The sequence below is a fragment of the Solenopsis invicta genome, chromosome 1, assembly GCF_016802725.1.
Source record: "Solenopsis invicta isolate M01_SB chromosome 1, UNIL_Sinv_3.0, whole genome shotgun sequence".
NCBI lineage: Eukaryota > Metazoa > Arthropoda > Insecta > Hymenoptera > Formicidae > Solenopsis > Solenopsis invicta.
The window spans coordinates 31039660-31054810 of NC_052664.1; the positions used below are offsets into that span (position 1 = coordinate 31039660).

General features: G+C 38.7%; 1 protein-coding gene across 2 annotated transcripts in view; it reads right to left on the reverse strand.

The window, feature by feature from the left end:
• LOC105201841 (neurogenic locus Notch protein) overlaps positions 1-15151 on the reverse strand; it is a 249730-nt gene that overhangs the window by 196099 nt on the left and 38480 nt on the right. For both annotated transcript variants that reach the window (XM_039450855.1, XM_026134428.2), the window contains exon 2: positions 11893-11971. In XM_039450855.1, the coding sequence (XP_039306789.1) occupies positions 11893-11971 (79 nt within the window). The remainder of the gene's footprint in view (positions 1-11892; positions 11972-15151) is intronic.

Here is a 15151-nt window from a genome sequence, read left to right on the forward strand (position 1 = left end):
AGAGAGAAGACTCGCTAGTGCGAAAAGGAAGCAAACGACGCGACGGTACGTACCTCGTATGACAGAAGGAACCATTCTCGAAGGAACAACGAGGATGGGCAATGCCGCTCGCGCCGCGCACCGCGGTACGAGAGAGCGAAGCGCAGCGAGGAGAGAAGAGGAGTGGAGAGGAGAGCGGGCGGCCGATTACCTGTGTAGGGCGGCAAGGGGACCGAAGCCCGGCGCATGCGCGGCGGGCGTGGGAACGCGCGCTTATGCCCAGACAATCCCTCGTCCTCTCTCTCGCGCCGTTACCCCTTGCTATTTTCGTCTCGCTCGCTCCATGGGCGAGTCGTCCATTCCCTCGTCCGCTCGAGGGCCTCGAGCTTTCCTTCTTCCACCGCTTTGTCCCTCTCGTTCCTGCTCTCGCTATATCGAAAGGGTCCGTTCTATCGCTCTCTCTCTCTTCCTCTCTGTCACTGTAGGGACGCATCGGCGAGCCTCGCCGATCACGGCCGAGTGCGCACGATCCAAGGCCCCGCGGGCGCGCGTTGTTATTCGCTCAGGGGTGCTCAGTATCTGGGTGATCGCCAATGTAAATAAAGATAATACTTTGCGTACGGTAATGTCGCGTAATTACTCGGCATACCGAATATAATTGCACCGGCTTTTCTAGCGCTTCAATTATGCTACGGCGGCCGTTGCCAGAGTGACTCGCATATACCGGTAGATGACAGTAAAATACTGCCGGTGTACGCATATGTTCCTGCTAATAAGAAATATAATTTAATAACGAACAGTTTTTTTTGTTTTTTTTTTATATATATATCAATATAGCATACTTGATTTAACTAGCAAACTCTCCGAAAGTGTTACGGAGAAAGAGAAACGAAATAAAATATTACAAATTTTAAGTAAAATGATATGAACATGAATTGAAATAATCGTGTATGGGAAATTCGTTAAATGTTCGTTATGTAATTATATGGTTATAACAATAGTCAAAATATAATAATTCATTATTGTTCAACTACATTTTAATTAAATTTAAGTTCAAAACGTTAAAACAGGGTCAAGATTACGTCTACACGAATTGTTTACGTAAACAGTACGTGATGTTTACAATTTACACGAACCTAACCTAACCTTTTTCGTGTAGACAATACAAACCTGTAAAATACGCAAACTATTGTAAATTAGCTAATACAGAGCACAATACAGAAAAAAGTAGTCAAATTTTAAAATTGTTAATATATCTGATTTTAATGTATTAATAATAAAAATATTATGTGTATAATATTAAATATATCACATTAAAAATTAAAAGTTAAAAAACAATAATACACTGACAATGAAAGAAATCGTTTGTTAAGATCAATTAACATTTGGTTGAACGGTGATCAAATAAATTTTGTAATTACCAAAAACTTAGCTACAATTAATAAAACTTTTTGTAATTTGTTGTATGATAATAATTAATTAAGGTTATAAATTGTTTGGTCAAAACAACTGTATATTTAGTAATTACAACTATAAAATTTATTTGATCATTATTTAACCAAATGTTAGTTGATTTTACTAAACATTCATCTCAGTGTATATATCAAATGTTCATTGTATTAAAATAAAAGTATTAATTAATTTTACATGACTTGTGTATCTATTTTATTTTCACTATTTTTAACGAAAAATGAATCTTCTATGTTTCATAATTTTACAATTTACATGGATAACATTTTATACATAATTTACGTAATCTACATTGTTGTTTATACGTAATGTAGACTATATTTTACACGTAAACGCACAACCTTGCGTTAAAAGCTCGAAAGGTTGATTTGAAAATTGTGCTGAGTCTTTCTCAGGCGTACGTTCACGCGACTAGGTTCACGCAAACCGGATGTTTTGATGATTGCGAACGATTTGCAGGTAGGTCCCGTCCGCGGGAAATCTCACAGTCGATCGACACGCGCGATAGATCATTTGGCGCAGCCCCGCATTTGCACCGTCGCCATCGCGTCGTTTGCGCTTTGCGCACGGGTAAATTGTACAACGCGTGCTGCGACGGCCGGGCGACGCCACGCGCGTGTCTCGCGGCACACGGATTATGCGTGGCTGTAACAGCTATAACAGCTACGCCCGCCCCGGTGCATGCTAATGCATATGGCATAACGGCGTGCGCTCGGCGCGGCGGGGCGCTCGGAGCGAAGAAAAAGAAAAGGACACGTATTTTGACAGCGCGCCGTAACCTTCGTCATTCGCCGTCGATTCCGTCTCTTTGGGCTTCGCGCGCGGCCGAGACTTATAGAACAAAGAATATCGCCCTTTGCCCTCTCAACCGCGCCGCCACGTCGGTCCCTCCTCCGAAGTTCACGGTCGCGAATGACACGGGCGAAAACGGCGCGGCGCATCGGCATCGTCGCCGATGTATGTACCGCCGTGCCCGTGAGTTTAAATCCCAACCCTGCTTGAAAATTTCGATAGAATTTAATGAGAAAAAATTGATTTAATTCTATCGTATTTTTATTCGTAATATCAGATTTGTTATCGTTTTTTATATTTAGCATGTAAATTAGTATCTTTAATCAATATTTATCGGATTGTGTTTTGTCGAAATTGATGATATTCAACCACGTGTTCAGTACACTGAAAAAACAGTTCCAATCAAATCATTAATCTTTGATTTAAACAAATATTAGTTAAAATAATTTATTTTTAAACTTGGGAAATATTTTTTTTAATTAAGGAAATAATGTTAGAAAAATATATTTATTTGAAAATAAAAGAATTTTTTCAGTATGATGTATTTTAATGATGTATGTAATACTTTAACGTTAAAGATTTTTTATCTCACATATCTATAACATTATCATATTTCTTATACATATATTAAGGTGAGTCAAATAAAAACGAGACAGGCTGTATAACGTAACGTATACAGTCTGTCTCGTTTTCATTTGACTCACCCTAATATATAAATCGTAATTTTCAGATTGGATTAGATGACTCGACAAGTTGTATAGAAAAGAATACATGTTCAGATTGATATTTAACTGTTTAAGGCTCCTGACTCCTCAGCCGAGAACTCCGCGTTGATGGTAGCGACATTTCGTCGCGGACAAAATTAGAACTAATACACGTGAAACGTGACAGATTGACGATGAAATGTCATCGTGCATGTCATTTTGTTATTATGTGTTTCATTGTAAAAACATGACTTGTCTCGTATTTACCAAATTCGTAAAAATGGACCGCGAGTAAAGTTTCTTTGAATTTTATACATAAAAGTACATTTTTCACTCCTTTTAATAGCTATCCGTGTGTTTTCCTGTCTGAATAGACGTCACTTTACGTGCTTTTTACGACTATTTACTGACTGCTAGGCGAAAAAAGGATAGTCGTGACCGATATTTAGAAGTGTTTTAAAGCCATCTGATTAGTCTGTTTTATCCAAATTGGCATTATTTAGAAATGGCACGTCGGACAAAATTACGTGTCATTTCACGCAATTTCTCGCTTCTGACGTCACGACTTCAATATGGCCGCGGCGAGTACTCAGGAGCCTTAAGCAAAATATCCTTTAAAAACAATAAAAATAGATAATTTCTCTATCGTAACTCAAATGTGAGTCCGATTAAAACGATAACTTTATTATAAAACTAAGAAAACGTCAACAAGTTAAAATCTCTTTCTACCATTTTCTATCTTTTTTTCTTAACAAGGAATATTATTCCGATTATTCGGACATTGAACTCGACCGAATCATCTGTCGCGTTTTTCCATCAAACTATAGGATGTCACACTTACATATATTATAGATGTGATTAGTCTACTAACTTTTTGTGCAACATTTTCTCTCTGAATCGGCATTAAAATAATTCAAATTTCTTCGTTTCTAGCAAAATAGCGTTTCTACTTTTAGATAAATCGTTTTTGTAGCTTTACGCTTCGTCTGCGGTGTTTACGTGGACCGCGTGAAAATGAACGCATCCAAAGAAAAGGAAAAAAAAACAGAAGAGATTACGAAAATAGCGTATTCGCGAGATACGAGGTAGATTATTCTCCTGATTAGTTCCGCGATTTGCTGCCACGCTGTACCCCGTTCGATAGAGCGCCCAGGGGGGGAGGGGGGAGAACGGATTAACTTTTTATCGCTCCGATATAAGAGTAATCTCACCGGGAGTTCCGCGGTGACTCTTTCATGCATTCCCCGGCCGGCGAAAAAGTCGATGAGGAATGACGTTACTGTGTTCGTAATCTACGTAAATCGCGCACCGACGCGCCGCCAGGGCAGACCAATAACTTCCCAGCGAGCGAACGTAAAGCATTTCTCTCTTTCCCTCTTTCTCCCTCTCATTCTTTCCACGCCGGTAGAACAGATGGCAATGATTACTACTAATGACAGCCATCAATTCACGGCGCATTCGTGCGGCCAGAAGCCACCGTAATGCGCGCGAGAGTGCCCGCGTGTGCGTGGCCGCGAGGGACCAGCTTGGCGACATTAAATACCGACGGAAGCGGCATTCAAAGCGTAATTTCGGCGCTAATAAAGAAAATAAACGCTGATTCCTCCGGAATAAAAAGACTGAAGAGAATCGACATAATTGGAGCGTGAACGCTCCTCTGTTCGTCTGAAAATGCGCATTTTGTAAATACATTTCGTCCTTTACAGACCAGTGCTCGGTTGCGAGCGCATTTCCGTTCGGTGTATAAAGAGTGATTGTAATACAATTTAATTTAAGAAAGAATATAACGGTTCTCGACTTAAAATAACCAATATGCCATTTGGCTACAAAAAAGGCATTACACAAAGAAGTGCATAAAAAAGTACATATACACATAAATATTCTACATTATGTGTACACTGATCATACTTACTTCGAGAAAATAAAGAAGAAATCTGAAAATTTTACAATTTTTTTCTTACGCGTTTCCACAAACTAATTTATAACAAACTAAATTTATCAATTGTTTTCGTAAAAATTTACTCAGTACGATACTGAACGTTAATTATAAAACAATTTTCCCTAAAATAAAAGACAAAATTGAGTTTGGAAAAAATAAATGAATGTAAAGGACAGCTATCCGAAATAAAGGACTATCCTTATTTATAAAATAAAGGACGCATAATTATATACGATATACATATATCTCCATTTTCGTTTAAAAATTATGAATCAGTTGCTTCATTTCCACGGCACTGAAATATTTCAATGGCTATACCTTCGATAACGCTAACGAAGGTAAAATGAATAGAAAGTTAATTGGAGTGCAAATTAGCGCTAATGTTACATATCAAAGCTCTATTCTGCCCGGAAATTACGACCGAGCTTCGAGCGATCTGAATCAGTACGTTAATTAATGTCTCTAGTTTACACGAGCGCTTACACGGAAACGTGGCTCTCCCCGAGAGACTAGAGTCATTTGTATGGGATCTACGTCGGAGTAATCACACTTCGAGTTGGTAATGAACGCAGATATGGGCATCGAGCGACCACCCTTTTGCGGCCGCTCGGGATTTAGGATACATTTATAAGAGGATCGTCAGCGATACGCGTACAATGGCAACCCTACGAGCCGAAGGGTCGTTGCGTGCATATCGTCATCCATCATCGCGACATATGTGTTGCTCCCTTCGATCAACCCTTACGGGATGAAGTGAAAAATTTCGCCGGTTAACGGTTAACAGCTGTGCCTAACTAGAAATCCATTTTCTTTCCGTCCTCAGTTAAAAAAAAAAATTAAATATTCATAGAACTTCAAGAATTAATCTAATTATCTAAACTAAAATTCCTTCTAACTTAAGATAAAGATATTTACATAAATATGTAAAATATCAGGAAGAATTAAAATAATTACGACAACATGACTATAATTATTTTATATTAAATCTTTTGGAAAATTATGAAAAAAAAAACAATAACTCTACTTAATTTAATTTAATTATTAGATAAAATGACTACAGAAATTTGCCCGAAAACTAAATTTATTCTGCATGGAAAACAACTCGTAACAAACGGCGGAAATGAAAGAATAATATTGTTTTTCACAGCAGCCCATTCGACGCAAAATGTTCGGCTTAGATTCGACAGGCATGCGGGGGCCACGTGTAACGCCACGTGACCTGTCCACACTTGATGCGTCAGTATACACGCGCGGACGCGCCCACAAAGAGATGCTGCACGTTGCGTTCGCTGAAATCCATGTGTAAGATTCAGCCGCGAGCGTTCACGCGTGTGAGTGTACCTTGCAACATCACGCACAACGTACGCGTGTGAAAGCCGCGGACGTGACGAAGGGTTGTCTTTATACTGAAACCTTTATTCTATTGGGGTAGCTTTAACTAGCCATATTGTCAAGTGGAATTGCTCGAATTTGTTATCATATTGGATTATGCTTACTTTACAAACAACGAGTTTCGACCACAAGTCTGTAATAATGATAAAAAAAAAAGTAATATCGTCGACGTTATATTATACATAAAACTTTTATTTGATAACTCTTTTTACTTTTTCTAGAAAATTCTAATGTTTTTTTTTTATAAATTTGATTTGCAGATAGATTATGTTACAACTACTATGATAAATCATTGTTAAGTATACCGAGATAATTTATTAGTTAAAAAATATAATAAATTTCGTACTAAATACGTCTACTAAAATTCCAACTTGCATTTTACGAGTCCAGTGCCTCGCGTTAAACAAACCGGAATCCCGAAAACCTGACGGGTTCATTTAGCGCATCGAGAACCAATGATGAGCTTACGCGAATCGAGAACACGGTTTTCAGTCTCAACACAGCCAGAAAATTTATTTTTAGTACGTCTGCAGGTTTTTTACGTTCGTTCCGTCGTCGACCAATTAAGAGCCATTTATATAGAAGATTTCTTTTTCTCCGCGATTGGCGATCGTTTGACGCATAAATACCCCAAGAGATGAGAGCTCAAGGCTTCGGCAGTAATAACGTATATATTTCGCTTTCCTTTTTGTTTCCAGACTTGGACGCAGGTCCCATTAAATCGAAGCCCAAAGTGCCTCGGGCTACGGTCCGTGTTACGCCGATTGCCTCTCTAATTAAACAATTAACATATTCTCCTTCCTTACGGGTGACAGGAGTCTTGAAATATTCTTGGTACACCGCCGTAAAAGTCCAATGCGCTATAAAGCCGTTACGCTCGCGGTGTATCAAAATAATTTAAGATTTGCTGCCTGCGGTTTTCTATTTAAGTGCTGAAACGAACCTCGTGGCGACGGTAATGGAAAATCGCAGCGTGAAAAAGGCCGTACATTTCTAAAATTTCTTACAATTATTTCCACGCACGGTAATGATTAGACAGAACGGGTCTCTCGTAATAACATTTATTGCGCGCTCGCACAAATTGCACTCGTGTTTAACGCCACGCGAGATCAAACGCCACAACGAGGATCAGATGAAACAAGAGTACAAAATATATAACCGAGATCGTGGAGCGCGAAATCTGTCCAGGGTCTGGACACGCGGAGGTCGTCGGGGCATAACGGTATTAATCCAAGGGGCTGCAATTAATTCTGATACCACGAGCGTTGCTGCAGCAGTGCGGAGGCACGTCGCCACGCCGCGCCGCGCGCGCGCGCCTCCGTATCTTAGATTACGAGAAATGAGATAGCCGCGGCGGCACATGCAGCCGACCCGCATCTGTAACGAGTCCGAGAAATATTGCGGTACACGACGCATTCTTTTACCAAATGCGTGTAGGTCACGCAAAAAAATTAATTCTTGTTTCACGTATCATTTTATCACGCTTATATGGGCGCGCAATTGTACGCGCTCCACGTGCAAAGATTCATTAATCTCATCGGCGCATCGTATACAAATATTCCGAAAAAATCTCAAATAATTAATTATTCTCATTACTAATTGTTCAGCTAATTTAGAATCGACTTGGAGAGCTGTAAGTAATGAAAAGAATAAAGTAGAAAGCATTAAGTATAAAAAAAATTAAATGTTTCAGTTACATATGAAATTTGCGTGATTTATTGATTGACAAAATTTAATAGATGTAAATCATCGAATTTATTGGTTCCGTGTAAGAAATAAATTGCGCATGTGTGTGTATTGATATAAAGTGACAGAAAAGTGATGACAGATTGTAAAAGAAGTAACATGTTCAATTTCCGTGTAATTGGAAAATACAAATCGCAATTATCGTAATTAAATTATTGTAACTAAATTTTATAATTTCAGTTTGTTGCACATCTCTTTATTATCAAATTTTTTTATTATTAAATTTTATATATACTATTCAACAAAGAACTACAAGTTAAAAATATAAACAAGTTATTCGGCTATACCTATATTTAATTGTAGCATTGATAAAAATGTATGAAAAATTTTATAACCTTTCTAAAAAGAAGAGTCGATACAATGATGGCTAATCGCAAAAAGAGAAAAAAGTTTCAAGAAATCTAATTTAAAGAACAGCATCTCAGTCTTAGAATAGTGATAAACGTTCTCAGGTTCACGCCACTGTTTGCAGAAAGTCGAACTGTGTATGTGTGTGTACGTAAAACAAGGGAACCACCGTCAAGTATCAAGGGATCACGGAGGCGTCGAGCTGACTGATACAAAAGTGAAACCTACGACGACCGGGAGAGAGATAAAGGTAATTTAGATGCGTCGCCGGGTCACGACTGCCGACTATTACCGCTATTACCGGATCCCGACCCATCTCGTTCCATCCCGTTCCGTATCGTCCCACGCCATTCTGTTGGTATTACGTTCCGTCGATGCGAGCCTAAGCGTTATTTTGCGCGCGATCGAATCGTGGCAGATTGCGATTGTAGACACATCGATTTCCATGCGAAGAAAACACTGTCGAGCGAACTGCTCGTCACGACAAGCATAAACCAAATTTCTGCCACGCGAGCTTACGGGTTCGCACGGTGCGTGGAATCGAAGATGTCATTATTGCAAACTTGCGCGCCTTTCTATCGAAGCGTATGAAACTCGATTCGTCAAGTGACTAAGCTGTCTGCGTGACATTGTATTTCTTATATGATGTGACACCGTTATGCTTGTCGTATTAAAATAATTGTTAATAAAACATTAGATCGTTATTTATGATTAAAATAATTTCTAAATTCTTTGGAACAGAATCTCACTCTAAAGAGAGTGAAAATTCAGCCAGTCTTAAATCACTTTTTAAAATAAGATTCCACTTCAAAGAATTTAAAGAGTATATTAAAGATTATAAAAAAAATTTTTTTAATTAATAATTTAATATTAAATTTAGCACTATAGATTCAATGATATAATTTTTTGTAATCTCTCAATTAGATTTAATCAGTACAATCTTTCAGAAAATAAGAATCACATCGACGTCTATATAAATACCAAAGACCATTAAAAATTGACGAAAAATATAATACTGAATTATTAAATTTTAAACGTAAATATAAAATATCTTATTGAAAAATTTGTATATATTTTCTTTTGTACTTTAAGATGCAGCGTTTTCGACAGCGATCGTCTGTTCACCCATCAGTTCACCCATAGGGATAAATTTCTTGTGCTGGACTACTAAAGTATTGGTCAGAAATCATGTTCGTCGTGTTTATTAACCCGTATTTTGAGAGGGCGATCAACGGAGGAAAGCGGCATGATAATTTTCCAATTATCCATGACGACCGTGAGCCCTTCGGCGCTCACGTAGTAGACATCGATCGTCTCGATCTGGCGTGAGAGTGCAACGATGGAAAGCAATGAGCCAGCTTGTCGCGAAAAGACGAAATGTGAACGCTAATCGAGCTCAAACTCGACATCTACATACAAATTGTATATTACAAAGATACAATATTACTTTTGCTTAAATTTTGAAGACAGATGAAAAAAATAAATAAAAATCACTACATTAATTAAAATTTTACGTATTGTCATAAGTGTGAAAAATAAATCATGTAAATCATAAAGATGAATAAAATGGTCATAAAATATTTTAATAAATTTTTTAAGAAAAATATAAAATTCACACGCATAGTAACTGAACCATTATTTATATTAAGTTCAAATAAACAATAATAAATAAATTTCCATTTGTTAATAAACTACGTATAAAACAAATAAAAAGAGTTGAGATATTCTACAAATATATTTTTTACGAGTAGATTTTACAAGTCCAATACTGATCAAGAAACAGAGACACGGTAGATTCCTCGACTTCTACACGTGTGCGCGCGAGTAAATAGTTCCACGCGTGCGTAAGTGCGTACGTGGCACGAAGTTGAAAAAGTCATCCGGCTAGAAGATTCGCTCGCGGAACAAGGATGTTTTACTACCGGCGAACGTTTTATGACACAGTCCTCAGCGCGCATTAAAGTTACGCTGCGTCGACCGTTCTGAGAATTGCGAAACAGATAGATGTTGTCTCTTGTGTGATTTGGATCGTAATGTTTGCATCGCTGGACGACGAGCGACTTTACTGCCAACGACAATAGAGGAATACGCGTGGTGATGATGTAATTAAACTAATAAAATGCTACGTAGTTTTATGCAGAAGAAAGTAATTTCAAATTATGTAATTATAAATTATATCAATACAATTGTGTTTAGTTAGCACAAATTATATCTACTATGAAAAGATGTTTAGAAAGTCGAATTATTGCTTTTGACATACTACTGCACAAAAATGTATTTTAAAAATTCTAAATTTTAATTTTTTTAAAGATTTGACACAGAAAAAAATTATTATTAAATCAACAGTTCATTGTTTCATATAAAAGCAAGAATATAAAATCTTCTTGGAAAAATTTATAATCTTAAACAGACATAATTTTGCTTACATAAAGAAAATTCTTTTCTTCGTGTAAGCAAATTATGTCTCTTTAAGATTATAAATTCTACCAGGAAAATTTTATATTCTTGCTTATATATGAAACAATGAATTGTTAATTTGATACTATTTTTTTTCTGTGGATGCATTCTTCTTTTAAAATTATTACTCATAAATACACTCTCTTGTCGCAGTATTCATTTGTTTCTATCACAATAGTTAAAAATCGATATAAAATGGTGCCATCATTACCACGTGCTATTTTCTAATAAAAATTGTAAAAAATTTAAAAACTTCGAAAGATTAGAATATTTAAAAAAAAAAACGCCACAATTTGCTGACGCAAACTTTTCCAGAACTCGCGTGATTTCGCGTCGTGGAAGTTGCGACTTCCAGTTCTCCGCGCCCTTCTTCTCTTTATCCTCCTTCCTCTGTCCTCTTCTTTTTCACGGTTTCTCATCCTTTTCGCGTGGGAGGCGGCGAAACGTCCGGTTCTCTCGCCTCCTCCTTGTCTTTCCCTCTCACCCCGTCATACCCCTTGTGCCCCCCGTGGTATCTCTCTTTATCCCCCCCCCTCCCCTTCTTGGACCCGGTCGTCGATCGCCAACTCGGCGAGTAAAGGTGCGTTTACTACGCGAGCACCGACGAACGATTGAATTTGTTGTAACACGATTCGTTGATTGATTGAAAGAGAATGAATCTCATCCACCGAATAAAATTGAATAATATCTCAAGTAATTTTTTGTTTAATCTTTTTTACCTCTACGAATATTTGCGTACATCTTCTGACAAATTCAATACCGAATAGCTCTTTCTAGTTTGCAAATTTTAATATCTAATTCTAATTTTTTTTTCTGTATTGCGTTAATGTAATGTTATTATTATAATCTATATAAATTTTAATATTGTTTGCATAATTTAAATGTGTGTGTAGTTGCGTGTAGCATAAAAGGTCTTGAAAAACTCGATCGTCCCTTATCGAAGTCGTTTCACGCGTAATCGCACGACACGCATGCCGAACGACATGTACAAGCGAGCGACAAAGAGACAGAGATGTCGATTCGTAATTACAATAATAGAAGTAAAAGAGCACTGTTGCTACTCACTTGCAATGTGACTCGCCGCGCGGTGATGAGATGCAGAGGCCTCCGTTCTTGCAAGGGCTCGGCGAACACGACACGAAACCTGTAACAGTGACAAAAATCTCAGTTATTTTATGTCCAGCGTGATAAAATACTGAATAGTAGAATACAATCTGACAAATACAAAATATGTGCGTATACTACTTAAGGGAAAGTTGCTGAATGCATCGGTCTTTTAAAGCGTACTTATTCAATATTGTAAATTTTTACGTCATATGAGCAACATTTATCGACAGTTATTACTGAAACGTTTAACGTGTAATAATAGATAACAGAAACATCGAGCCACAATTTCAAACTTTAATTTGTATTCAAAACAACATCAAATACGAAATATAATAGAAACTAGCTTAAGTGGTACGTATTTGGAACTTTTCCCCTATGAAATAAATATACATATGTATATAATGTGCAAATATAATATCAATTTTTTAGAGAGAGATATCTGATGTTAAATTTTGCACAAATGATGAAAGTTCTTGAAAGATTTTCTCGCCTCACATACATTGCGCTTGATGTAACAAGTCCTAATGAAAAATTCGAGGCTTTTTATGCAATTCGCGAATGACTACACGAGAAACGAACGCGAGATCTCGCTTATCGAAACCTCACTGCAATTAGAGTGCATCTCGGAGCCATGAAGAAAGGGAGCCCAAGGGGGTTCGAAGGGAACCTTTGACATACCGTGCAAATTGAACTTTCGTGTAGGACCCGACGAAGAAGACGGAGATGAAAGAGCGAGAAGGCGAAAAGAAGGAGAGAGAGAAGAGGAAAGGCGAAACCATTCTCGTATTCTAGGAGTACTTTTAAGAAAGGGTGAATTTAATATTGGCTCTCTCGGTGTAAAACGCTACCAACGAGGAAGAGAGTATACGAAACCGTTCGCGCCTCGTGGATATGCTGAACCACTGCCGCACACAACTTCGGTTCGAATAATTTCGTACGCGGCTGCACTCGGCGAAAGGGTTAAAGGCGACGTCATCGAATTTCGCGGGCCACCAGAAAATCCAAAAAGTCCGATAGAGGCAACGCCCCGCGATTATTGGAATTTATTCGACGAACCTTCGACACTTGGCGCGTAAATTTGTTCTTGTTCGAGTATCGGCGGCGGTGACACGCAGTAAAAGCGTTTTACGACTACGGAGGTGAAACTTTTATCCTTCCCATAAAATTTAATATCGAGCCGTCGGTGACGCGCTTTCGCGTGTCGCGCGTAAGAAGCGCCAAAAAGAAAGGCTCCAACAGAGAAAAGCGCGCGTTCAAGGGCTCGATTAACGTGGCCGGCGTGGCACATAAAGCACTATGAACAACTAAATGCACGCATGCCTGACGTCGATATAATAACGACGCAGCGAGTAACCGCTTAGCGTAGACGAGCGGCAAAAGCCTCGCGTACTCGTGTTTTATCAGAGTACACCGCAACGAAGGGCCGCGTCATTTACGTGAACCCCTCCTCCCTCCCTTCTCCCGATCGTACAAGGATCTCTCGACTTCCTGCAAGATTACCTTCGCCATAAATTTGTCATTTTTTTTAAATTATACCTAGTCGCGTTATTGCCTTTTAATTTTATTTATTATTCGATTTTTGTATTTATAAGCGAATCCTTTTTTTTACACGTAACCATTCTAAAAAGCTACAGCGTACTCTGCTGTAGTGAATATTCATCTGATTCGATATTTGTATTCGTCACGCCGCGCTAAGTTGCCAAGGAGGAATTATCAACGGGGTAAAGCCTGTGACGTAACGAGCACGGGACTTCATGAAGTCGCGTGGGACGCAGAAAGCCGTCTTAACGTTTGAAAATGTCAGTAATGGCACACATTATTCGGTCGTCACCTCGCTCTCACACGCGACACGTTGTGACCGTGCGATTCCGGCACGCACGACCCGAATTTATAAAATTTGCCATGGAACTTTTACAAAGGTTTTACTACGTTCATAAATCAGCTGGACAGTACACACATACTCCCTGCCAAAAGTACTTAACCAAATTCTACTAATAAAAGAACGCATTTGCCTTGAGAAATTGATACGAAACGACATTTTACTGTGATCCGGATAATCCGAGACAAATACTCAGAGCAGGGAAGAAGCTTGGTCATTTTTCAAATTCCTACTTCTAGTTCAGCAGTTTAATACGCTCGTCGAAATTACGAATGGTCGTTGGCCTGTCAGGGCCATCGGAACGATTCAATCTGTTTGGTGGGGCTCCGACACGAGGCGACAACGTACGTAGCGGCGGAGCTTGAGTGACGCGCGCAATGAAGTCGACCAGCTGTCAACGCCAGCTGTCAACGTTGTCGAGAGCAAAGACAATCGGCTGGGCGACGCGTCGCGTCGCAGCACCGCTCGCAACCAAGACGGATGAGATCAGTTAAACCAAACTGCCTTCGTGACAAATCCTCCGTTTCCTCTGTCGCTTCGCGACTCTGTTCTCCGCTCTCGTCGACGCACTTGCGTGTACGCGCGCTCGTGCTCTCTTTCGTGACACGCTCGTAATTCGTTATACGTGGGACGAGCGAAGCGTCTCTCTCTCCTTTTCGGTGTGATTCGTCAGGATTTCCGGCTGCCGACACGCGCGATTAACCGTCGCAGCCAGTGCTAATCGAGAGGAACGGTCGTGTTCGGCTGGAGAAATTGAAGCACGACCATTGCGTCATCTATTGTTGCGGTCGTAATAGATTCCTCGCACTTGGCCGTTCTTCGTTACTATTATTGGTCGAAATGGGAGATGTATTAACCTTGAGTCTTTTTTGTGTCAAGGCTGTTTACGAGGAAAGTCAATTGTTACGCCGTAAAAGAGATGCTATGCTAAGAGACTCCTGTTATATTGGTACAAAAGTTCATATTATTCTTTTTAAGTAAAATTCAGAAACAAATGTTTACCATAGATGTTTGTATATATAATAAATTTATTCCGCCACGTATATGTTGTTACAAACTTTTGTTCTAATACTTTATCACCAAAATAACGAAAGTTTAAGGATATTTTGGCTGCACAATACGAGCTAAAAGTTAATGAAATTAAAAAACTGAAGGGTTCTCTAGATTTATTCCTTCTTCTCTTAATCAACGACAAAAAATTTTGGTCACGAATGTTCGAATTTAATCGATGTAATAATTAATGAAACATAAGTGCATCGCCACCTGCGCCTGGCTCTTATTTGTCTTTGTTCTTTTGATTTAAGAAAAGAGAGCCTGAATGACAAGTCATTAAAGGAA